Raw genomic sequence first — 26,237 nt, forward strand, 5'->3', positions numbered from 1 at the left:
GATGTAGTGCTGCAGAACTGTGATCAAGTGATTTTCAGTGGAAGTGGACAGGCCCTGTCCTGCAACATCACAGGCATTGCTTATGCCTGCAGCAACCCACATAGTTGAGAACTGACCACTTTGCCTTGAGCAACATATCAGCCTCTAAGAATAATTAGAGGGTTTTTTTAGTGTTGAACTTGGGGCTTCCTTTTGTGTAGACATGGTAAGCATTAAACTGCATGTTATAATTTTTTTTCAGGTGAGATTTTTTCCTAGGGACATTATACAACAAATGGCAGAGAAGAGCTTTCCTTAGACTAGGACTGTGATGCTACCACGTTTACAAATCACTTCTAATGTCAGAGTGCACAAACATCTGTTCTGTTGCACATTCATATTGGTTGTAAACTTCTCCCCTGTGTGGCCTTACTTCTTTACTGTCACTGTAAGGAAGACTGACCCAGAGGTAAGACTCCACATCAGATAGGTTTGTCAGGAGTGGAGCCCGTTTTGCATGCCGAGAACTCCAGAGTCAATCCCTGGCAAATGCAGGCAGCAGGGCTGGGCTAGACCTCTCTCTGCCTGAGACCCTGGGGAGACGTGACCAGGCGGACCACATGCTTACTAGACCAGATAGTTGAATGATGTGGCTCAGTATACGGCAGGTTCATGAGGAGCATCCATCACTAAGTAGTATACATGCATTTTGCATGCAGGAGTTCCCAGGTTCATCCTCTAGGTAGGATTGGATAAGTACAAAACCCTGCAGAACTGCTGCAGGACAGGTAGACTAGAGATTCTCAAACTTCAGAGGTCTAAGTGAGGATAAGTCTTCATGTGTTAATCAGAAGCATTCATAACTCAGGAACAGAGTGGGGATGTGCCCAAATTGTTTTGGATGGCTGCAGGGTGGTGGAGGAGAGCAGTCGCTTTAAGGAGGCACACGGGTCCTTACCTGCACCTTACCTGTGAGGCACACGGTTCCTTACCCGTGATAAGGCCCCATCCTTACCCGTGATAAGGACCCTTACCCATGATAAGGTAAATGGACCTGTGATAAGTACCCTGTGATAAGGGGACCCCGTGATAAGGACCCTTACCTGTCCTTACCCTTACCCGTGATAAGGACGCCATGATAAGAGGACCCGTGATAAGGACCCTTACCTGTCCCTATCCTTAACCGTGATAAGGACCCATAATAAGGGGACCCCATGATAAGGACCCTTACCCGTCCTTATCCACACGGGTCCTTACCTGCTCCTCCACCGCCCCACCGCTGTTCTGGTCGTGGCACTGTCCTTCCCAAATGGCTGCAGTAGGTAAGGACCTGTATGTGCCTCATTCTTAAAGCATTCTCACTCGCCCCCCACTGAAACATTTCAGATGCAACTGCCCAAATCATTTTGGCACTTCTCTGAGGTGCTAAAATGATTCAGGCATATCCCTAGAACAGAGCATGGCTTTTCCTCCTACCTCAGTAAATTGCTGGGGATGGAATCTGGGTACAGCACATGTCCCACTCAGCTGCTGCCTTGCAGATGATCATTCTCCCTGCCTCCTACCTTAATGTTTGCAAACTCACATCCGAAAATCGGGAGAATGCCCATCTCTCCTCCCCAGTGGTGCTTTCCCCACCCTGCTGGTAGTCATGTGAATAAGCCTGTTGTGTGCTCTGGGTCATGGTAAATCACCCCTCTCTGTTTTATCTTTCCTATTTGGTTGCATCTGGGCATGCACCACTCAAAGAGAGGTAGTCTACATGTGTGTCATTGTGCTGCTGTCCTAATATGTAATTTTCTGTATTAATATATGTGATAACTTCAGCACAGGGAAATTATAGGTGGACGAAGGATGAATAATGTCATATGAACCCCCTGTAAAGAGTGAGTGAACCAAGCATGACAATCCCAGACTAAACCGCCTGTCTGAGAGGAGACTGGTATATACCTTTTAAAAATAAATTTTATTAAAGAATGTTCCTTTTACAAACAAAAAACAAATGTTTATTACCTTATATATTATATTCAATTACCACTTCACAGAATAAGTATTGAACTGAATCTTAATGGTCTCATACATTTTTGTAACGTAAGGAAGAAACGGTAACTACGTTTCAAGAAAGTCATCTCTATCACATTGTTGAAAAGCAATATATAAATATTTTTAATAATAATTAAAACCTTGTGTCAGTAAAAACAAACATATAATCAAAGCAGTTCCTGCTCTAGATGATTCTTTGACCTTTCTAAACTGACATATTAATTTAGATATAATTGTGAGTTTCCCCATCCAATAATTAGCAGATCAACAGATTCAGTGTGCAACTGTCCACTCTTTCTCAGCAGTTCACTCACATACAGTTGTTTGTATCTTATTTTGCTGGGGAGTTAACTACACACACCAAGAGCTTAAATAGACCCCTCCCCCCCAGCCAAAGTATGAAGCTGGGAAATGGCAGGTAAGAAAAGTAAAGGATGTAGATTTATTCCCCCCTCACAAGCAGAAGGAATTGTGGCTGTCTTGAGAGAGTATTCCTCAAGCTGAGACATTTCCTGCTCTCTTTTGTTCCAAGCTTCCCTTCCCCACCATTTGTCTGTTAACTGTACTGAGCCCACACATACTCAACCCCATTAACTTACATGGGGTTAATTGTGAGGGCTGGCCCCCTTCGGCTCCCCCTCTTCAGATTTCAGGTCACCCTGACTCTCTTAGGAACATAGGAACATAGGAAACTGTCATATACTGAGTCAGACCATTGGTCTATCTAGCTCAGTATTGTCTTCACAGACTGGAAGCAGCTTCTCCAAGGTTGCAGGCAGGAATCTATCTTGGAGAAGCCAGGGAGGGAACTTGGAACCTTCTGCGCTTCCCAGAGCAGCTCCATCCCCCGAGGGGAATATCTTACAGTGCTCACACATCCAGTCTCCCATTGAGATGCAACCAGGGCAGACCCTGCTTAGCTATGGGGACAAGTCAGGCTTGCTACCACAAGACACTCTGCATCCATATGGATTATAATGTTTCCAGATCTTTTAGAAATAGATGTAAGATATTAAAAAATAGTTGCCCCCATCCCCTCATTCTCCAGTAGGGATGCCAACTCTGACTGAAGCTTTCCTGAATATAACCCTTCCCCCCTCACCAACATTTTTAACAATATCAAGCTATTACACTCTGCAAGGTTGCTTTCAAGAGTCACCCGGAGACTGATGCCAATCCTAGAGGGTTAGCAAGCAACCCCTGGTCTCAAATGAGGAGAGCTGATCTTGTGGTAGCAAGCATGACTTGTCCCCTTTGCTAAGCAGGGTCTGCCCTGATTGCATATGAATGGGAGACTACATGTGTCAGCACTGCAAGATATTCCCCTTAAGAGATGGGGCTGCTCTGGGAAAAGCACCTGCCTGCTTACATGTAGAAGGTCCCAGGTTCCCTCCCTGGCATCTCCAAGATGGGCTGAGAAAGAGATTCCTGCCTGCAACCTTGGGGAAGCTGCTGCCAGTCTGTGTAGACAATACTGAGCTAGATGGACCAATGGTCTGACTCAGTATAAGGCAGCTTCCTATGCTCCTGTTTGGTTCCCAAGCTGTCCATCTGTCAGCTTTCGCTAGACATTCTCTGCTCATTTGGATTCAAGTGCTGAAACTGGGTGGAGAAAATCAGTAGCTGTTTGGGTGGGCAGCTCAGGAATCAGATTTAGGCATGACATGCCCATCAGGAGTACATGCTCACAGTGCCCAACATTTTCCTAGGCACTGACCGGACTGGCCGGTGGTCATGTGAAGCTGCCATGTGAATCTAAAAATACAAACTCTGTTTAGCTAAGATTACCCATACAAACTTCATTCATTCATTCATTCATTCATTCATTCATTCAATTTCTATACCGCCCTTCCAAAAATGGCTTAGGGCGGTTTACACAGAGAAATAACAAACAAGTAAGATGGCTCCCTGTCCCCAAAGGGCTCACAATCTAAAAAGAAACATAAGATAGACACCAGCACCAGTCACTGGAGGTACTGTGCTGGGGATGGAGAGGGCCAGTTACTCTCCTCCTGCTAAATAAAGAGAATCACCACGTCAAAAGGTGCCTCTTTGCCAAGTTAGCAGTTAGTATTCAACTCGGGATGTTGAATACCCAAATGGGCAAACAAAATGAGCTTGCTTCATGAAATACGTGACTTTACTATTATTAAAAATACTTCTATATTGCTTTTCACACACACACAAAGTTGTTGATTTACATAGCGAGAGAGAGAGAGAGAAAGAGAGAGAGAGAGAGAGAATCGTTCCCTGTTCCAAAAGGACTCACCATTAACAAAAACAAAATACAACACACACGCATGCACACAGAAGTGTCCCAAAAGAACTCGCAGTCTAAACACACACACACACACACACACACACACACACCATCACCATCACCAGGAACAGCCTCTGGAAGGATGCTATGCCGGACTGAAGAGGAATAATTGCTCTCTCCTCTGTCAAATATAAGAGATATCACTTTAAAAGGTATCTCTTAGCCTAGTTAGTAGGGATTTACACTGATGTTTTGAAGAACCTCCAGTGAAGACATACATAAATCTAGGGCAGGGCTGCACAACTGCGGCCCTCCTGCAAGTGCTGGACTACAATGCCCACAACCCAAGACTATTGGCTACTGTGACTGGGGATGATGGGAGTTGCAGTCCAAAAACAGCTGGAGGGTTGAAGCGGTGAAGCCCTGATCTAGAGCATGCATTAGGAACAGATCTGTATTGGCTCCCCAGATTCAACCTGAGAGCTACCCTCCTGAATTCCAGGGGCAGCTGACCCATGGCTGAGCAGGGCATCTGAAATCTTCATGAGTGGCTAAGAAAGCTGGGCCAGACATTCTTTTCTCCATATGTTTATACGGAAAGACAACATATAAGATCCAGTGCAATGAAAGGTGCTTTGAAGAGGTTCCAGGCCTGTGTCTCAACCTAGAAGAGAAGACAAGGGAGGACTTCGGTTATTGCTGCGCTCAGACTGGATTGACAGATGAAGGGTGCAGTTACGTCATTTTTGCATCGGGCAATGCGGAGGAAAACAACTCATACATGTTTGATTATTTCTGCAATTCAGTGTCATATGAGCCTAAGTCACCCAGTCCGTGTCTGATGCTATTCAGGTCAAACACACTATCCATCTACTTGCCCCAGGAGCTTTTACAGACATGGCTTTTAGCTCGCATTTGCTCTGGAATGGAGGGTGTGAGTTCACATATCAGCCAGATTTACCCTGAAGTCACAGCGGGCTATCAGGGACCAGTTCACACATGATTGTGGTTCCCCCCAAATTAGGGTTGAGCATTCTAGCTTAGCCCGAATTATGTCCGGGGTTAAAAAAAAATCCTTTATTTTCAGCAGCTTAAAAAAACAAAACACCGAGGCTTTGGGTATACCCTGAGGCTTCTCCACAATGTGTAGAGGGGCCATTGCCAATAAATTGGCTTTTTTCAAAACTCACACGTGTGTGTGTGTGTGTGTTTTTGCAGGGGTGGGTGGGTGCTGCTCTGCAACTTGTCTTGTGGTATTCTGCAAGAAAGGGGAGTTTGAGAGCTGTGTTCCTTATTGTTTGCTCTTCTGAGTGTTTTGCTATTGTTAGGGTTTGCGGGGGTGGGGGTTGTGACAGATTGACTAAGTACCATTATTATTATTATTATTATTATTATTAATTAATTAATTAATGTGATTTCTATACCACCCTTCAAAAATGGCTCAGGGCGGTTTACAAAGAGAAATAACAAACAATAAGATGGCTCCCTGTCCCCAAAGGGCTCACATTCTAAAAAGAAACACAAGATAGACACCAGCAACAGTCACTGGAGGTACTGTGCGCGGGGTTGAATAGGACCAGTTACTCCCCCCCTGCTAAATAAAGAGAATCACCATGGGAAAAGGTGCCTCTTTGTCCAGTTAGCAGGGGTTATGCCCAGTTAGCATTAAACACAGTTTTTGACATCCAGAATAAATGGCTGAAGAACGCTCCTCGATACTCTAAAATACTTGATTTTCAGCCACTGAGAATAATTTCTGAGTAAGGTATACAATGTATACAATAAGGTACAGTATAAGGTATATAACGAATGCACCACTGAGAGACCTTCAAGGCCAAGTTGAAGACAGATCATCCTGGAGAGAATCTATCTATATGGTCGCTAAGAGTTTACACCGACCGGATGGCACTTAAACTATCAATCAAAATATACAGGATGAGGCTGTTAGTTTTCAAAGAGAACTTCAGTTGCTCCTCCTATTTATGCATCAAGCCCCAAGCCCACCAAGTCCTCTTATCTATGGAGTTGTGTGTGTGAGGCCAAAGAGATTCTCAGGTGGGAATGTATTGGAGAAACTCTTGGAGACCAAGCTTCTCTAATCAGCGAATAAAATTCTCTCGGATAAGAGAAGCAACTAGTCCTGCTCCTTTCCTGTGGCATGGAAACAAAGTGGAGGGGAATATGACTGGAGAACAGCTTTCTGTTTGACTAGTCAATCTTGTGGAACTCACTGTCAAACTAACAACAACAAAAGGCCTCACACCTTCTCCTCTGGGATGTGATTGGTTGGAGAAAAAACACAGAGCAAGCTATGGGAATGCTCACAGGAAGAAAATCTGCAGGGAATGTGGACAGGAAGCGACCCTATGTGAGTGGTACATTTAATCCCCTGAATTAAACAGCTGCAAATCTGCTGCGAAACTTTTCGGATACCCTGCGGTATGAAGCTATGTCTGGATAACTTCTGGGTGAGTGGCTAAGATACTGCTCTGGAATTTCAAAAGAAGTAGGGATTTCAGAAACTCAAATGAGTTCTGTCTCTTCACTTCTGGCTTCCAGTGCAATATTGAAATAGGCTCTTTATCTTGCCTAAAAGGCACCAAAGAGTCTGGTATCATCAGCCCCGGAGCCAGCCGAACGGTGCCCCCGCCCCCTTACACGTGCATATGATATCATGGGCACGGGGCGTGGCTCGGGCTCCGGAGAAGCCCAGAGCGAACAACCCCCTCCCGCCTGGGCTGCCAAGAGCCCAAGTGAACTCTCAGCTTGTTATTTCAGGCAGCGGCAGCTGCCCCATAGGACATTTTCCCCTTTCTGAAAAACGTCCTATCGGACAGCAAGAAAGGAAAAAATGTCCTATGGGGCAGTTGGCGCTGCCCGAAATAACAAGCTGAGAGCTTGCTCAGGCTCTCGGCAGCCCAGGCCACACCCCCTTTGTGCGTGACTTCACGCGCGACTTCACTTTTGCGTGCCAAAGGGACGCACGAGAGCCCCTGCCGCTCGGGGTGGGAGGGGACGCCTGACTGGGGCAGGTGGGGTGATTGACAGGGCAATACACCTGGGGGGAGGGGGCTTGTCCTCTATCCCCAAGACCCAACCAAAGCTGATCCATTCATTCACAGGCTGATTTACTGGCTGCAACGTGGGTAGCGCAGAGCGGCGGCCAGGTAAGTCCCTCCCCTCCCCATCCAAAGTGACCGCCCGCTGGTGTGGGGCCTCCCCTCCCAGCGCGGGGCCAGGGCGCTCTCTGGGGGCACCAGAAATCTACTGTTCTCCGCAGACTAGACAAGGCCTAAAGGGCTCCCTGGGCTCCTCTAGCAGAGCAGGAGTGAGTGGGCCCTGTGGGGATGGGCGCCTGTCCCTGCTGCTGCCGGTGGCCTGCGAGTACTTGGCGGGCATGGGCTTTTTCCTCCTCCTTCCGACGCCCCTGCCACCCACCATGCCGCAGGGACAGGCCGCTATGGGGCCCTCAACTACCTTGCCCCCGGCTCTTGCGGGACTGGGCCTCGGTGGGGGAGCGGGGAGAGAACTTGCCTTCTTGAGGCGTCTGCACCCTCCCTGGGGCGGTGGCTTTTCGAGGCCGCTCAGTATAGCGGCCAGGCGAGAGAGCAGCCTCCTTGGCCAGTTTGCTGCTACGCAGGGACTACACAGGGGAAGGAGGCCAGCGCACATCCGCCCTCCCCCACCCACCCCGACTCGTAGCTCCCGCTAGCCTTTCTCCCTGTTGCCTGAGCGCCCTGTGTGGAGATGCCCCCCTGCTAGGGAGCGGCTGGCATTCGAGAAAAAGGCTTCATGACACACAACCCTGTAAGTTTCACGAGAAGGGAGCATTGCTGGCATTGTTTTCCTCTCTTCCCCCCCCCCCCCGCCCCATCAAAACTTCTCATCTAGGCCAGCTGGGTCCCTTCGAAGCAGAGGCTGTATGCATTTCTAGCCCTCGCTCCCCTAGCTGACTAATCCAACTCATGTTTTCTTTCCTGCTGCAGTTCACTGTGAGACTCAATATGCTGGTTCCTTTGATTGCATCTTTGTCTGTCGTAAGCTGTGCCCCTTCAGAGCTACCCAGAGCAGAAGGTATGGAGTAAGAGGGAAAGGAACTGGGGTGCAGGTGATTGCATGAAAGGCCACTAGCTAAGCCCTTCTGACTTTGATAGAGCGGACCAGGGGCGTAACGAGGCTGGAGTGGGCCCAGAGACAAAATTTTAAAATGGGCCCCTCGCTGATACACACACACTCACTTCACATTTGACTTGCCTTTGGGGGCCTCCTCGAGGCGTGGGGGCCCCCAGGCAGCCGCCTCCCCTTGCCTAATGGTAGTTATGCCCCTGGAGCACACATTCAACAGGTCTAACAACAACTTCATAGGCTGCCAGTAACATTTGTTCTCTGGGTGGCTCACAAGATGGCTAGTTTTGCCTCTTGCTGCTTTTTGGTATTAGTAAAAGTTTAAGCAGATGGATATTTGCCTGTTACACATTGTAGACTTTAAAGGGGGCAAGGATTTGAGTTTGCTTCCAGTGCCACCTTCTCACCCCCAGTGTCCCTCTCAAAGTCTGTAGGGAATTAGAGCCCTTAAATATCATAGAAGTAGGGTTGTCTTGTACTGTAAATAAACCTTTCTCCTCTCCACACCACTTCTCAATAATAATTTAAGAAGTCAGATTATGATGCCACTACTATAAGTGAGTGTAGCTCCAGCTACAACCCACTAGCAAAAAGTTTCCCAACTTTGTTGTTGGACTACAACTTGATTGCCCACATCCACTGTGGCTGTGTGGATGATGCGAGTTGCAGTCTTAACATCTGGCAACCCATGGCTGGGAAGCTCTGAATGAGTTGAAGACCAATGTTACACAGCAGAGGTCTCAAACTGTGGTCCTCCAGCTGTTGTAGGCCAGCATCTTCAGAAGGGCTGCAGTTTGAAACGTCTGCTTTAGAGTGACTGGTTTGCTCAACTGCTGGCAACTGCATTTCTGCACAGCACAAAAAGAAATCTCAAACATTCAACCACCAAAAAGTCACATATCCTAAAACAAGAGCAATGGTCACAAGATAAAATAAAAACACAGACTAGAATCAAACTCAGCAGCACCACAAACCAGGGGGGATTTGATTTAAATCAAATTGATTTAAATCACTAGTCAGTAAGACTAGATTTAAATCATGGTTTTTTACATAAAGACTCATTCTTGCTGGTATAATCTTAATATTTACAACCAGATGAAGGTTTCATTTTTGGTCCTCTTCTAGATAGAAAAATTGCCCAAAATAATCTTACAGAAACCTCTGGAAGAGCATGACATTGTGAATGGATTAATGGAATTCATTTACCAAAAAAATTAAACATCGCATATATACAGCCTCATGCTACATAATTAAAAACTAATCCTTATTTCATGATGAATCCAATTTAGATTTAAAAAAAAATCCGATTTTATTGATTTTTTTAAAAAATCATTGTTTTTTATCCACCCTACCACAAACTCAAAGAAACTAGGCCACAAGCCTGTGGGGGAAAGGATGGTCTTGGCAACCTGCTGAAAGGCAGAAATAGAAGGGGCTGGTTGGGAGAGGGTGTTCCACACACAGCCTGAGCGGCTTGGCTACCCACCAATCTCACTTCAGAAGACGGGAGGACCTCACCAGAGTTGTTCCACATAACCTTAGTGAGTGATCATTCTCAAACAGAGTAAGGTGGTCCTTTGCAGACCTGGATTCAAGCTGTTTCAGGCTTTAAAGGTTGTAACCAGCACCTTGAATCAGCCCCAGAAAAACAAAGATAGTGGAGACTACAAAATATTGGAGCGAAACTCTGAAAACCAAGTGCAGCCCAGATCTGGCTGCAGTTTCTGGAAACTTTTCCAGGGCAGCCTCATGTGGAGTGGGCTGCAGTAGTCTAACCTGAATGGGACAAACACATCTGTCTAACCTGACTGGTTAGTAGTCTAGCCTGGATGGGGTCACTGGTCAAACCTGTGTTCTCCAGTTGCTGAGCACAGCCCAAACTGACACACTTTTGGTCACAGCTGCAACCTGACTTTCCAGGAGCGAAGCCAGGTCTGGGAGCAGAAAGAAAACATGCAGACTGCCATCTGGTCCTTCAGAGTGTGTGCTACCCTATTGATTGTAGGTTGAACACCCATTCCCAGATAATATAAAAGGAAAGCTAAAGTGCTTGTTCATTAAAGATGGCGATCATATCTAGATTCTGATAAGATTGCTGATTAGAACTTTTGGAAATAGCCTTTACATATTGGAAGTTTTAAAGCTGGCTAGTAAAAACTGTTCGTAGGCTGTTAACTTTTATGGGCTTATTTAAAAGGCCAGACTACAACAAGATAATACATGCAGTATTCTTAATTCTAGGAAATCATCAGAATGGATGTCCGCTTTTCCCCATGGAAATACAAAAGTGTGGGACTAAGTCACTCATTCTCCCATTTATATCACCAAAATCAAAATCAAGTGTGGTCAAATGTTCCTCCCATAACAAATGCAATGAAGAGGTTGTATGGGCTGAGAATTCTAATTCGGAAAAGGGGATTACCCTGGTTGGACAAAACTTCACTGTGAGGAATGCCAGTAGGGCAAGTGAAGGCCACTACAAGATCATACAAAGCCTTGATGATAGTTGCTTGGCTGAAGTAAATGTAACTCTGGGTAAGTTCACTTTTAGTTCTGTTATTTAGTCCATTGACATTCCATGAAACTATTTTGTAATCCATCTTGATTAGTTAGAATTATGTGTTGAAGGCACTGGGTGCTCTGGAGTTAAACTTTTTTTTGTATTTACGCCAAAATTCTTGCACTTTGAGGAGCTCTGTAATTCTATTCCTCTTCCCCTTGTAAAAAAAGGAGACCCTTTCAGGCACTTCCCATCTGAAGCATATTCCATTGGAATTTAAATCATCTGTTAAAAATTTGTAATCCTTACGTTTCCTTAAGATCCTGAATGGTATTTCTTTCAAAACCTTTTTACCTGTTGGCCTTCGATGGTAAGGGCTTTAGCAAAATGTGCTTGCAGTATCTGCTCTGTACTTGATTTGGAGTTAAATTGAACCATAGAATCTTTGGGTACCTTGTTTATTGTGGCATAGGCTGAATTCACACAAAAAACTGAATCTATCTGCTTATCCATCTCTTCACTTGGAATTCCCAAAAGTAGTGCGAGTTTCTCCTTAAGCACTTTTAAAATATCTTGCCCAGTTTTTTTCTGGGATTCCTCTAAATCTCAGGAAACGCTCTTTTTGTCTCAGTTCCAACAATGCCATCTGGTCTAATAATTTCTCCCTATCATCTCTTATGGATCCCAGGTCTTGCTCCAAACTTTCCACCTTTCTTTTAAATTCTTTATTGTCATCAGCTAATTTTTTCACTGTCTCCTCAATATTTGATGTTCTCTTATTCAATGTTTGAATGTCTTGACTCACTTGTAAGGTGCCAGAATTAGCTTCTAGTAACTGTTTCATGGCAACTAATGTCTCATTCAACTCTGAAGGCATTTTCCCTTCACCCAGGCCTGGGTTTGGGACAGAAAGCCATTTTAGTGTTAACTTAGGAAAATATGTAAATTTATGCAATATAGTTCCAAATCATGGTAAGAGCAAAAATCCTTTTCTGGGAGAGATTAATAACATTGATTACAAAGTATAGAAAAATAGCAACTTTTCTTGATGTCTAAACCCCACCATTCCAGCTTCAGTGGACCCTTACCCTTGAACTGAACCTATTTCCTAGAATATATACTCATATATTTAACAATTAGAGAGAAGAAAAAGGAAAAGAGAAAAGTAAAAAGAGTTTCCAGTGGGAAAGATAAGCAATATTTACTTGGGAATTTTAAAGGTAATTTTTTAAAATAACAATATCCCTAGTTTAAATGCAGCCAAATTTCTCTGGGAATCAAAATTTAATTATTGTCTTTCAGGTAACTGGTAAATGTCACTGTACCTCAACTATTTCCCTATTTTAAGACAAAAATATAACGCTATTATTCCTTTGGGAATACCAATGCAAGTTCTATATCTCAAATGTTAAGTCAAGTTACTCCTACAATAGCTAGGAAAAAGAAAGGATAGAAAAGAAATTCCTTTTTTCATTTAACCAGAATCACAACTTCCCTAATTTAATAGCCAACCATTGAAATAAAACTAATTACCAAGCTTAAAATATTATGATTTTTGGCATTAATAAGTAACCCAGCAAATTCTGCAACACCTTAAACCCTATCTAAAAACCCTAGTATTTTTATTTTCAATCCCTTTCCTAATGATTTAGCATGGAATTAGCCTTTTTCCACAGCTGCCACGCACTGAGTCGACACTTTCAGTTAGCTGTCCACCACGACCCCAAGATCTCTCTCCTGGTCAATCACTGACAGCTCAGATCCCATCAGCGTATATGTGAAGTTGGTGTGTTTTGCCCAATGTGCATCACTCTACACTTGCTTACATTGAACTGCATTTGTGATGTTGTTGCTCACTCCCCCAGTCTGGAGAGATCTTTTTGCAGCTCCTCACAATCTGTTGTGGATTTTAATACCCTAAATAGTTTAGTGTCATCTACAAATCTGGCCACTTCACTGCTTACCCCAACTTCTAGATCATTTATGAACAAGTTAAAAAACATTGGTCCCAGTACTGATCTCTGGGGGACCCCACTTCTTATGTACCTCCATTGTGAAAACAGTCCATTTATTCCTACTGTTTCCTGTCCTTCAACCAGTTACCAATCCACACATGAACCTGTCCCCTTATCCCATGACTGCTATGTTTACTCAAGAGCCTTTGGTGAGGAACTTTATCAAAAGCTTTTTGGAAGTCCAAGTATACTATGTCAACCAGATCGATCACCTTTATCCACATGACACTCTTTCCAAGAACACCAAAAGGTTGCCCTTGCAGAAGCCATGCTGGTTCTCCCTCAGCAAGGTCTTTTCTTCTATATGTTTAACAATTTTGTCCTTAAGTATGCTTTCCATCAGTTTTACCCGGCATTCAAGTTAAGCTGACAGGCCTTTAATTTCCCAGATCCCCCGTGGATCCCTATTTGAAAATCAGAGTTACATTGTTTACTTTCCAGTCCCCTGGAACAGAGCCTGATTGTAGGGACAAGTTACATATTTTTGCTAGATCAGCAATTTCACATTTGAGTTTCTTCAGAACTCTTGGGTGGCTGCTGTCTGGCCCTGGCCACTTGTTAATTGAGTTTTTCAAGACAGTTTAGGACATCTTCCCTTATCACCTCAAATTGGCCCAGTTCTTCAGCCGCTAAACTTGAAAAGTTCAATTCTGGAGAGGTTATATGGTCAGTAAGTGTCCTCCGCTGTGAAGACGGCAAATAATTCATTCAGCTTCTCTGCAGTCTCGTTATCTTCCTTAATAATCCCTTTCACGCCTTCATCAAGGGGCCAACCACCTCCCTGGCAGGTTTTCTACTTCTGATATATTTAAATAAGTCTTTGTTATTCCCCTTGCTACCCATTAATACACCCCTTTCTCTCTTTGATGCCTCTCTTATTTGCTTCTCCAACTCCAGGTCACTCTCAGCGTTTTGATCCAGAGTGCGATAGCACATCCCTAGTAATACATTTCCTTTCAGTCCTCGTAGTATTGCCCATAATGATTCTGTGGAGGACTCTGGTCCACCTAGGTTTTCTAGCTTGTTGCAATCTATCTCTTTTGATATACAGTGCTACTCTCCCAATCCTTCTCTCCTGTTTCCTTCTGTAGAGTTTATATCCAGGAATAACCATGGCCCACTGGTTCTCACCATTCCACCAGGTTTCTGTTATACCCACTATATCTATGTTTTCATTAGTAACCAAACACTCCAGCTCACTTATCTTCGCTCAGAGGCTTCTGACATGGGTATATAGACAGATATATGCCAAGTTCCTGACCTGGTATTGGCATGTGCTATCCCCCTTACCATCATTTGACCTATTTGGCAAGCTGCCATGTGTTTCCATCTGCTCAGCTCCTGGCTCTACTCTGTTCCCTTCTAGTTCATCTGAAATGTGTGCACCCTCATACCTTAGGGGATTTTGCTGGCTGAACCAGATACCACCCAGTTCCTGCCAGCAATCCTCCAGGTGTCATTTTAAAAGCTGCTCTAAAACCTTTTTGATTTTAAGCGCCAGCAGTATGGTTCCATCTTGGTTCAAGTGGAGCCCGTCCCTTTTGTACAGGCTTTGCTTTCCCCAAAATGTATCCCAGTACCTAATCTAAACCCCTCTTCCCGGCACCACTGCCTCATCCACTTGAGACCCCTCAGCTCCGCTTGTCTCACTGGCCCTGCACGTGGAACAGGTCTTGAACCCCAAAGACCTTCAGAGAATGCTACCCTGGGAGTCCTAGATTTCAGTATGCTACCTAGCAGCCTAAATTTGGCTTCCAGGACCTCCTGACTGCATTTCCCAACATTGTTGGTCCCAGCTTTGGAACATACTTCCTGCAGAAATAAGAGCCTCCCCATCTCTGACAGTTTTTAAAAAATCTTTAAAGACACATCTATTCACCCAGGCTTTTAATAAAATATCATTTTAATAGTTTAACATTGTTTTAAAATATTGTGTTAAGGTTTTAAATTGTTGTAATGTTAACTTTTTGCTATCATTTATTTTAACCAATGTTTTAATTTCTGTTATTATATGTTAACTAGTGTTAACTTTTGTTGGGCAGTAAAAAAGGTTAAACAAACATGCACCACAACAGTTGACTCCTCCCCAGCACTGCCTAACAACCTACCTAGATGCAGCATGACATACAAACAGCCCTGCTGGATCAGACCCAAGGCCCATCTAGTCCAGTGTCCTGTTTCTCGCAGTGGCCCACCACATGCCGCTGGAAGCCACAGGCAGGAGTTGAGGGCATGCCCTCTCTCCTGCTGTTATCCCCCTGCAACTGGTACTCAGAGGCATCCTGCCTTTCAGGCTGGATGTAGACTATAGCCCTCCAACTAGCAGCCATTGATAGACTTCACCATGAAGTTATCCAAACCCCTCTTAAAGACATCCAGGTTATTGGCTGTCACCACATCTTGTGGCAGAGAATTCCAAAAGTTGAATATACCTTGTGTGAAAAAGTACTTCCCTTTGCTGGTCCTAAACTTCGTGCCAAACAATTTCATGGGATGACCCCTGGTTCTAGTGTTATGGGAGAGGGAGAAGAATTTCTCTCTATCCACTTTCTCCACACCATGCATGATTTTATAGACCTCTATCATGTCTCCCCACAGTTGTCTTTTTTCTAAGCTAAAAAGCCGCAGGTGTTGTAGTCTTGCCTCATAAGAAAGGTGCTCTAGGCCCCTGATCATCTTGGTTGCCCTCTTCTGTACCTTTTCCAGTTCTACAATGTCCTTTTTAGATGTGGTGACCAGAATTGTACGCAGTACTCCAGGTGTGGCCACACCATAGTCTTGTATAAGGGTATTATAATATTAGCCGTTTTATTTTCAATACTCTTCCTAATGATCCCTAGTGTGAAATTGGCCTTTTTCACAGCTGCCGCACATTGAGTCAACACTTTCAACGAGCTGTCCACCATGACCCCAAGATCCCTCTCCTGGACAATCACCGACAGCTCAGATCCCATCAGTGTATTCTTGGAAGTTGGGGTTTTTTGTACCGATGTGCATCACTTTACACTTGCCAACATTGAACCGCATTTGCCATTTTATTGCCCACTCCCCCAGTTTGGAGAGATCCTTTTGGAGCTTCTCACAATCTGTTTTGGATTTCACTACCCAAAATGATTTGGTATTATCTGCAAATTTGGCTACCTCTCTGCTTACGTGTACTTCTAGATCATTTATGAATAAATTAAAAGGCCCAGTACAGATCTCTGGGGGACCCCACTTCTTACTTCCCTCCATTGTGAAAACTCTCCATTTATATCTACTCTCTGTTTTCTGTCTTTCAACCAGTTAGCAATCCACACATGTACTTGTCCCCTTATCCCATGACTGCTAAGTTTCCTCAGGAGTCTTTGATGAGGAACTTTGTCAAAAGCTTTTTGGAACTCTAGGTAGACTATGTCAACTGGATCACCTTGATCCACATACTTGTTGACACTCTCGAAGAACTCCAAAAGGTTGGTGAGGCAAGATTTGCCTTTGCGGAAGCCATGCTGGCTCACTCCCAGCAGGGCCTGTTCTTCTAGGTGCTTTACAATTTTATCCTTGAGGATGCTTTCCATCAATTTGCCTGGAATGAATGTTAAGCTAACCAGCCTGTAATTTCCTGGATCGCCCCTGGGTCCCTTTTTGAAAATCAGTGTTACATTTGCTACTTTCCAGTCCTCTGATACAGAGCCTGATTTCTGGGATAAGTTATATATTTTAGCAAGGAGGTCAGCAATTTCACATGTAAGTTCTTTGAGAACTCTTGGATGTATGGATAGACACCCACAACCTTTGCCCAGGGAGGCAAGTCACCATGGAACTTATCTACAGTGGTCCCTCTACTTACGAAATTAATCCGTTCCGAATGCACATTTGTAAGTCGAAAAGTTCGTAAGTCGAAAAGCGGTTTCCCATAGGAATGCATTGGGAACGGATTAATGCGTTCCGGAGCCTAGAAAAAAGACCCAGACCCCCAGTAAGGCTTGCAAACTGCACAGGAACATTTCTTTTCAAGAATAAACAGGCAGTAAACAGGCAGGCAAGTCAAGGAAACCGCATGTAAAATTCATAAGTCGAAAAAACCCCATCTAAAACCGGATCTAAAACTGCCTTTTGTAACTCGAAAAATACTTATGTCGAGTAGTTCGTAAGTCGAGGGACCACTGTATATCCATTCTCTCCACACCATGCATATGTAATGAGTCTCTGTCATGTCTCCCCTTAATTGCCTTTTTCCTATACTAAAAAGGTATATAAAATTATGCATGGAGTGGAGAGAGTGGACAGAGAGAAATTTGTCTCCCTCTTTCACACTAGAACCAGGGTCATCCCATCAAACTGAAGGCTGGGAATTTTAGGACAAACAAAAGGAAGTACTTTTTTCACACAATACGTAATTAATCTATGGAATCCTCTGCCACAGGATGTGATGGCCACTAGCTTGGATGGCTTTAAAAGGGGTTTGGACAAATTCATGGAGGCCAGGTCTATCAAAGGCTACTAATCTGATATCTATAGGCTACCTCCAGCCTCAGAGGCAAGATGCCTCTCAGTACCAGTTGCAGGGGAGCGGGCATGCACGTACCTCTTGCCTGTGGGCTCCACAAAGGTATCTGGTGGTCCACTGTGTGAAACAGGATGCTGGACTAGATAGGCCTTGGGCCTGACCCGCAGGGCTGTTCTTAAGGAATGTGCTCTATGCCCCGATCATGCAAAGCGCAACACTCAAGACAGTGAGCCAAACTACAGATTAGGTATTGGTAAATCCATAACCCATTAAAATAAAGCAGACCTGTGCCCTGTAATATGGGGCACATTACTATTAAATGATGGATCATAGTGCAAATAAAACCAAATCTTAAAATGTACAGGACAGGAAATTTTACCTATGACCTAGAGTACAATATACAGTCACTTAACTTTACAAAATCAAAATCAATTTTGATATCAAAATCAAAAAATTTAATTGTAAACCACCCAGAGATGCAGGTTTTGAGTGCTATAGAAATATTTTAAATAAATAAAAATGAATAAAACCAGTAATATTTGACTAGTATCATCCAACATTGTATAGATGATGATTCTGACATGTGTTTAAGCTCCCCAATTCCAGTGTTAAGGATCAATGCCCAAGACACCTGTCCCCCAATACAGTATTATACTTTCTATCTAACTACACACAATTTTCATGCTTGCACACATCCAGCCACAGACACATTCATCTCCCATCTGTCATCCTTCCGCATTATACTCACACTGCTTCCATCCAGGCTGCCTGCTGTCCACATGCACCTTCCATCCAAGAGAGCATGCTAATGAAGATGCATCATTGGATGCGCCATTGAAGATTCACCGAGCAGAGATAGTGTAGTAGCAAGACCGCTAAATAACCTGGCCTCTGAGAATGAGCTCTAAAGTCGTGTATTGGCACCAATGGCCACTCAGTTCTAGGAGAAGTAACAGTCATGGGGGTGCCTGATTTGGAACAGGACAGTGCTGGGGGAACAGGACCAAATTTGTCCTCCCCTCCCCCACCCCACAGTGGCCCCAGTCTGTCTTGGGCCCTATTCGGAGCTATTTTTACCAAAAACAGAAATAAAGCACTAGCGCCTGCAAAAATGTTCTTCCTTTGGCGCTAGGCTCAAGTTACTTTTGTTGCTCTTACCAACATTTCTGTTACTTGAAGGCCCACATCAGTTTCGTTTTTTGTGGGTTTTACAGTAAGGCAGTTCTTTAGAAACCATCTGTTCATATGGAAACTCAACACAAAAGGTGTGGAAACCTCCCACAGTAGACTCAGGAAATGAAACAGGGCTGGGGCAAGTGAGAGAGTCATAACTAGATCACCTTCTGGTAGGTACTAGATCAGGTCTGCACAACATCAGGCCCAGGGGCTGGATCTGGCCCACATGGACTTTTTTTGCTGGCCCTCAGGTAGGAATATCCTGCAGAAACAGCAGGAGCCATGAAAAGATTTTGATCTGTCTGCTGACAAGCAGCTATGGCTCAATGCAGTTGGCTGCCTCTGAGCCAGAGCCCATTGACATCCTCCCTCTTCCCCCTTGGCTTTTACCCCCAACTTCAATCTCCCTTCAATTCAAGGGGAGCCAGCGTGGTGTAGTGGCTAGAGTGCCAGACTAGGACTGGGGAGATCCGAGTTCAAATCCCCATTCAGCCATGAGACTTGCTGGGTGACTCTGGGCCAGTCACTTCTCTCTCAGCCTAACCTACTTCACTGGGTTGTTGTGAGGAGAAACCTAAGTATGTAGTATACCGCTCTGGGCTCCTTGGAGGAAAAGCTGGATATAAAATGTAAAAATAAATAAATAAATAATAATAATAATAATAAAATAAAAATCTGGGGCTGGCATGCACCCTAGGAGCCCCACTGACTGACAATGAAAGAGTCTATTTTCTGACCAGTATTCATGGTTAAAATGGTGGGTCCCTTGAGGCAAATCCACAAGTATCTAATAATTGCTTTCACTAATGTTTTTAATAATGCAAATTAAGCCCTCCAGGTACTGAAGAAAGTGAGATTAGCACAGTGGAAATGGCTCTCATTCTCCAAGAGGAGAGCTGGTCTTGTAGCAAGCATGACTTGTCCCCATAGCTAAGCAGGATCCACCCTGGTTGCATATAAATGGGAGACTAGAAGTGTGAGCACTGTAAGAGATTCCCTCAGGGGATGGAGCCACTCTGGGAAGAGCAGAAGGTACCAAGTTCCCTCCCTGGCAGCATCTCCAAGATAGGGCTGAGAGAGATTCCTGCCTGCAACCTTAGAGAAGCCGTTGCCAGTCTGTGAAGACAATACTGAGCTAGATAGACTCAGTATATGGCAGCTTCCTATGTTCCTAAACTGAAGTAGGTTTGGGTGGTTTTTTGTTTTTTTGCCAAAGTGGCTCCCACTTGAAAAATAGAGATGACCATGAGTTCATCTCAAGGTGTGGTACACATAATCCTGGAGATACATGAAACAAAGGCAGTGGGAAGACAGGATGAGTAGGGAGAGGAAAGAAGCCCAGTGAGGGGGACTGAGAGAAGAGTGCCTGTCTGCCTTTGTTGCTCAGTCTTTGCTTGTTGGTACTGACTAGAATTAGTATCGTGTTCTCTTCCTCCCTCAGCCCTCTTCCTTTGTCTCTGTCTGGCCCACGTCTTCCCCTCAAAACCATGGTAACAAACTTGGCCTGTCACACCATGCACAGCACTCTATATTTCTCAACAATAATTTGGCAGCCACCTAGCTTTTGCTTACATCTCCTCTAGCTCAGGTACATACTCAAATTGTGTACCCTTGTTGTAAAAAGTGGCAACTCTACCACACAAGATCACACATCTGCCACATCACAGCCCTATAGACAGAGTCCTCCTTCCAACACACATTACTGTCAATATTAAATCCAGTGGAAAACTGAAGTACTTCTTAATTTTTTCAGAAGTTAGGAGGTACTTGCTATAAGGTTGAAGAACACTGGTTTGGATGACCTCTCACACCCCAGTATTTAGACAAGCTGTAAAGTATATCAGGAAACTCTTTGTGTGCAAGGCTGCAGTCCAGAAATTACACTGCTTTATGAGTTTGTGCTCACAAGGGTATTGTAATAATAATAATTAAAGATAAGTACTCAAGAGGAAAATCTACTACCAAAAAAAATACTACTACTTTACTTATCTATCTTCTAGTACAGCATAAGAACATCCCTGCTTGATCAGGCTCAAGGCCTATCTAGTTCAGCATCCTGTTACACACAGTGGCCCACCAGAAGCCTTCATTAATAACAGACGAAGCTTAAGACATCAAAACAGAGCATTGATTACACATGGCATTTCATGAAAGATACTTCCAAAGAGCATGGGTTCAAGGAGTATTGTGTATAATACTCCTTACAAACTGTAAATTAAAGAAACAGTGAAGGGAGGAAACCCAAAGATAACCCGGAACCATCAAAAATTCCATCTTTTTAATCCTAAAATTTCTACAAAACCATGATTAAGAGAAACACATCAATATTCCAGTCCTCTTGATACAAAACCTGTTGTCACATACACATTTGTTTGCTGCTGCTTTTTTTTGTTTTGTTTTAGGGGCGAAGCTAAAAGGTTTTCACCCATGTTCAAAGAATGTGGGCCACCAGGGGGGCTACCAAGGGCCTCTCAGTCATCGCTTCCCCTTCCATTCCTCCCCCCACTTGCCACCACCGTGGCTTCCGCCGCCCCCCAATGCTGCCTCTCACACTGCTGCTGCCACTTGACAAGAGGCTCGAGGGCCTCTTAGAAGCAAGATGGCCCCATTCCTCTCCTCAGATAGGACTGGAGGCTCCCTTCTTCTGAGTGGCCCCTGAGCTGGCTGGGAATGGAGGGCAACTTGTGTGTCGGCATCAAGTGTGTTGGAAACTTTTGTTGCAAAGCGTTGTATAAATGGTGGTGGTGGTGGCGGCATCAGGTCACATGATGCATACCTGTGGCCTTCTGTTCCCAGCTGACTCAGAGGCCAATCTGAAGCTGCCTTCTGAGTGGACTCCAAGCCAGCTGCTAAGTAGCAGAGGTAGATGGCAGCGCCCCTGGTGAGCAGGGGAAGCATGCCCGGTGCCAGGGGGCCACATGCCACCAGGAGGGGCTGTGGGTGCCATGGGGTGGGGGGCGAACATAGCTGCCATAGTTAAGCCACTGCTGCTTTGATCTATTTTAATTTTAACTCAATATATGATGAATCTGTAGGTAGGAAGGTCATCATTTCTAGGTCTAGCTCAGAGGTTTTCAGCAGAGGTACTTGAGGCTACCCTTGGGGCTACTTTGAGGCTTCATAAGGGGTAGAGCCCTCCCTAACTCATTTGCACACTGCACTGTTGGCTCCCTCTCCAGGAGGGGAGGAAGAGGAGTCTCAGGCAGCACCTCTCCCTCCTCTCCTCGAGACTGGCTGACTAGGTGCTCAGGCTCAGCCCACCCCTCCCTCTGTCTGTGTCAGGATTAGCCAGCAGCTAGGATGATGGTGACCTAGCCAGCCAGTCACATGAAGAGGAGGAGGGAGAGGCGGGATCTGGTTGGGCCAGGAGGCTCCAGAGAGGACAGGAGGAAGGAAGCCACAATGTAGAGTTAGGGTGTCTTGCTTGCTTTTTGTCTGATTCCCGGGCAGCTTCACTTAGGTTGTACTTTATTTCCCACCAACTCTTGACAAGATTTACTTCGGGTGGAGGGCACAGTTCTTGGCTGCTGATATGGGGTCCCTGAGTTGAAGCTTTGAAATAGAAGGGGTATAAGTTGTTTTTTAAAGTTGAAAACCCCTGACCTTGCTGAATCAAATGAAATAAGTCAAGATGATGATTGGGTATTTTACTTCTATTATCCATGACAGCTCGGCCAGGACTATTTCCCGAAGAGGGCATTGCACTGAGCTTACGCAGCACTGATAAACTAACCATGCTGGTGTGGGGTAGGGGGTGCCGAATGCACTATTTATCCTAAGGCCAGCCCTGATCTAGCAATTGCTGGGATCTGTTTCCAGCACTAAGTGGAGTACATGCATCAAATCACAAACCAAAAGTAGAAGTACTTTTTAAATGAGAGAAATGTAGTAGTTTTAGCAGAAGTGGATATTATTTGTAGGTGGCGCACTGGGTGAAGAGCCACCTAATGGCGCAGTGGGGAAATGATTTGAACAGCAAGCCGGAGGTTGCTGGTTCAAAGCTCCACTGTTATGGGGAACACCTATATCAGGCAGCAGCAATACAGGAAGATGCTGAGAGGCATCATCTCATATTGCACAGGAGATGGCAATGGTCAACCCCTCCTGTATTCTACCAATGAAAACCACAGGGCTCTGTGGGCGCCAGGAGTCGACACTGACTCAACAGCACACTTTACCTTTACTGGGTGAAGAGTCAACAGAATTACTTAGTGGCTGCAGGGCATGTAAAAAAAACCCCAAAGTTAGGAGTTTTGATAGGCTGCAGCTGTCACACAAGCTGGAGAAACACTGCATGTGACCCAATTCCTTTTCGATAATAAAGGGAAAAAACCCTAAAAAACCTCTCGTCTAAACAATGAACAAGAACTGAAGGACCCTTTTCTCCCCTCCCTCACCACTATGTATTTCAATCGACGCTTCAGTAAAATATCTAAAAATGTTAGGTCTCCTTAAAACAATTAATGGTAACAGCTGCGGCTGGGAGAGACAAAATGGCGCTTAGCAGCACCAGCAGCTGCTATATTACCTAATCTTCCCCATGCGCCATTGTGTACAAAGCGATTTCCTGGAAATGGGGCTCTGTGGGCGGCAGGAGAGAAGCAGAACTTGCTCAGCAAGCGAAAGGAGTGTGAGCAAACAAGGGAGTGTTGACTTGCCTTTTCTGCAGAAATCCAGCCCTAGATGTGTTTCTTCAGAAGCAAGTTCTTCTGGCATCGGATTACAGCCTCCACTGACCTTTTAGTCCCTGCCCTTGCCTTAGTCCTCCTGCCTGGCTGTGCCCCTTTTCTGTTCTGCTCCACAGGCACTCTCCTCCCTCCCCTCCCTCCCTCCCTCCACCTCACTTAGAGTTGACAACAGAAGCTGTCTCTTACTCCCGCTGTTTTTCCACCATGGCTGTATTATTTGTAGAGCTTATCCCACAATGTATCTGCATTGGACCCTTTGAAGTCTGGGTGAAGTCTGGGTGAAGTTATAGTGTGAAAGAAACAAAGTTCGCAAAAGCAGCCCCCAATTGCTCTACATCTACATCTTGCTAATTGTTTACTTGTCAAATGTAGATAGACCCACAGACTCCCCCTGATTCACCACTTTTGGCAGATAAAGCAGCCTTTCAAGGAGACTTTCAGTGACAGCCACAGATGGAGGGGGGATGTAGCAAACGTGTGTGTGGAAATGTGGGTGATTCTCTTTAATTTTTCAGCTGACACTTGCTCAGAGTCTAAGTAGGATAGTCTGTGAGCAAGATTTTGTGAAATCATGGGGCTTGTGCTGTTGTTACCCCTGGCATGATGACCCCACCCCTAAGGCACCCCCCCCCACACACGCACTTGTGTCTCTTATCCAGGTTGGCAACCCCTTCTTTGGGGGAGGAGCAGCTGCACGGGTTCTGGGTTGCATGATCCAAAATCTTTTATAAGAAAAATATGTTTCCTGAGAAGCATTTCATCATCATCAAAAATAATAATAAAGGACACAAAATAAAATGTGTTCTAAGAAGCACTTGTTTTTACAAATATTTTAAAGACACACAAAAACATTTATAAATGCTTTTAAGTAATTTTTACAATATTATTGGCTCCACTCTCCAGTAAAACAGAACCACTATTTCTTAAGATTTATGGCATAAAACACTAAAGACCAGAGGCTAGGCTACTGCCTTGAGCCCCCAATACTGTAGGACTACAGCTCCCTTCCCCTGCCAGTCACAATAACAAAGAGGCCAGGGCTATATTTGGGGACACTCTCTGAGTGCCCTAGTCCTGCATTCCTGCCTGTCCAGTCACTTAGAGCAAGAGGAAAAGGAGGAGGAATCAGACAGACCTAAGTCCAGACCTTTGCGGGGCCAACTGAGCAAACATCTCCCTTCCATACATATGACTCACCTCTGCTCCAAGATCGGCACTAATTCTGCCTTAGCACGCAGTAGCTCTGTCTCCCTGAGATGATGCCTTCCTGTGTCTCCCTGAGAACAAGAGTCAGTTTCCAAGCTCCGCCACAACAAACCTCCCCCACTCCCCACGCCCTCTCTGCTTTACTAGGCTTTCTGTCAAGTCGGCTCTGTCAACAGTGCTGCTCAGCCTCTTATTTTCCCGGAAGGCCAAGGAGAGGGAGGCTTTGCAAAAGCAGCAGAAGACGTCCTTTCTCAGCCTTGGTTGCTGCTTGAGTTTGCAAAGTGGAGGAGGGCAATCCTGTTCTACTCTGCAGCAGGAGTGTTGTAAAGGCTGCAGAGATTCTGTTATTTTAGTGCTTTTGAGTAGTTAGGGAAAGTCGTACCTACATGTTGGAAATAAAAAGAACCACCATGGGGAATTGCTACCATGGAATCCTAGAATTCTAGAGTCGGAAGAGTCCTTAGGGGTCTTCTAAGTCCAAACTGCTGCTCAGAGCAGGAATTGTCTACAGCTCCCTTGACTGATGGCAGCCCAGCGGCTGTTTGAAAATGTTTAGGGAGTTTCCTGTTGGTAAGAGCTGTTCAACAGGGAAAGGCCTGCCCCGTCCAGTGAAGGAGAACCCACCTCTCTGTGAGGTGGACTGTGCCCTGTTGAACAGCTCATTGTCAGGAAATTCCTCCTAATGTCTAGCCTAAATCTGCCTCAGAGTTTCAATCCTTGTAATTTCAATGCTATCACAGGACTCAGGAAGAGAGCTGGTCTTGTGGTAGCAAGCAAGACTTATCTGCTTAGCTAAGCAGGGTCCACCCTGGTTTGCATGTGAATGGGAGACTACATTTGTGAGCTGTAAGATATTCCCCTTAGGGGATGGAGCCACTCAGGGAAGAGCAGAAAGTTCCATATTCCCTCCCTGGGTGTGTGTGTGTGTATCGATATTTATTTATTTATTTAAACTATTTATGCCCCGCCCCTCCAGTGCACTACTGCTCAGGGCGGCTCACAATATTAAGATAGACCCAAGATAAAAGTAATAAAATTAACTAAATTAAACAAGAAAAGAAAAAAGAAAAAAAGTTGTCAGATTAAAAACCACAATCATTACGTTCAGATTAAAACTGAAAATGCAATATATACCTGATATGCACATATCTAGGCAGTGTACAAAACTTAAAATATTTAACAGTCAAAACAGATTAAAATACACAACACAATAAAAACAGCGTAAAACTGTTATTAAAACAAATTGCTAAAATTATTCAAAATTAATTAAATTAAAAGCCTGCAAAAACAGGAGAGCCTTGAGGGTCTTCCTGGAAAAAAAACAGAAAAGGAGATGCTCTTATTTCAGCAGGGAGCATATTCCAAAGCCCCTGGGCAGCCACAGAGAAAGCCCGGTCCTGGGTCGCCACCAGATGAGTTGGTGGCAACCGTATCCGGACCTCTCCAGAAGATGTAACCGGCGGCAGGGTTCATGACAAAGGAGGCGCTCTCTTAAATAGCCATCTCCGTGATAGGGCTGAGAAAGACTCCTGCCTGCAACCTTGGAGAAACCGCTGCCAGCGTGTACTGAGCGAGATGGACCACTGGTCTGACTCAGTAGAAGGCAGCTTCCTGTGTTCCAATTCTAGTTCTGCCCTTAGGTGCAACAAAGAAGTCTGGTCTATTTTTATGTGATAGTCCTTCAGATATTTGAAGATATCTACTGTATTCCCTTTCTCCACTTAACCTTCTCTTCTCCAGGCTAAACATACCCAGC

At 44.8% G+C, this 26,237-nt stretch overlaps 1 protein-coding gene and 1 long non-coding RNA gene across 8 annotated transcripts in view; one reads left to right on the forward strand and one right to left on the reverse strand.

Annotated features, from left to right (window-relative positions):
* Positions 1–1,926: 1,926 nt before the first annotated feature.
* Positions 1,927–24,663, reverse strand: LOC128342716 (uncharacterized). The gene is made up of 2 exons (XR_008315123.1): positions 24,473–24,663; positions 1,927–4,946 (listed from the first exon to the last, which is right to left on the reverse strand). It is a non-coding gene; the product is annotated as an uncharacterized LOC128342716 (long non-coding RNA).
* Positions 7,107–26,237, forward strand: part of LOC128342621 (uncharacterized) — a 36,187-nt gene continuing 17,056 nt past the window's right edge. Inside the window, exons 1-3 of one of the 7 annotated variants that reach the window (XM_053290152.1) lie at positions 7,107–7,449; positions 8,269–8,356; positions 10,649–10,942. Coding sequence is in view for 1 of the 7 variants with exons in the window: in XM_053290159.1 (XP_053146134.1) it covers positions 8,075–8,089; positions 8,269–8,356; positions 10,649–10,942 (397 nt within the window). In the remaining 6 variants the exon portion in view is untranslated. The other 6 variants (XM_053290153.1, XM_053290154.1, XM_053290159.1 and 3 more) reach the window with 6 other exon arrangements.

Source organism: Hemicordylus capensis, chromosome 2 (genome assembly GCF_027244095.1).
Source record: "Hemicordylus capensis ecotype Gifberg chromosome 2, rHemCap1.1.pri, whole genome shotgun sequence".
NCBI lineage: Eukaryota > Metazoa > Chordata > Lepidosauria > Squamata > Cordylidae > Hemicordylus > Hemicordylus capensis.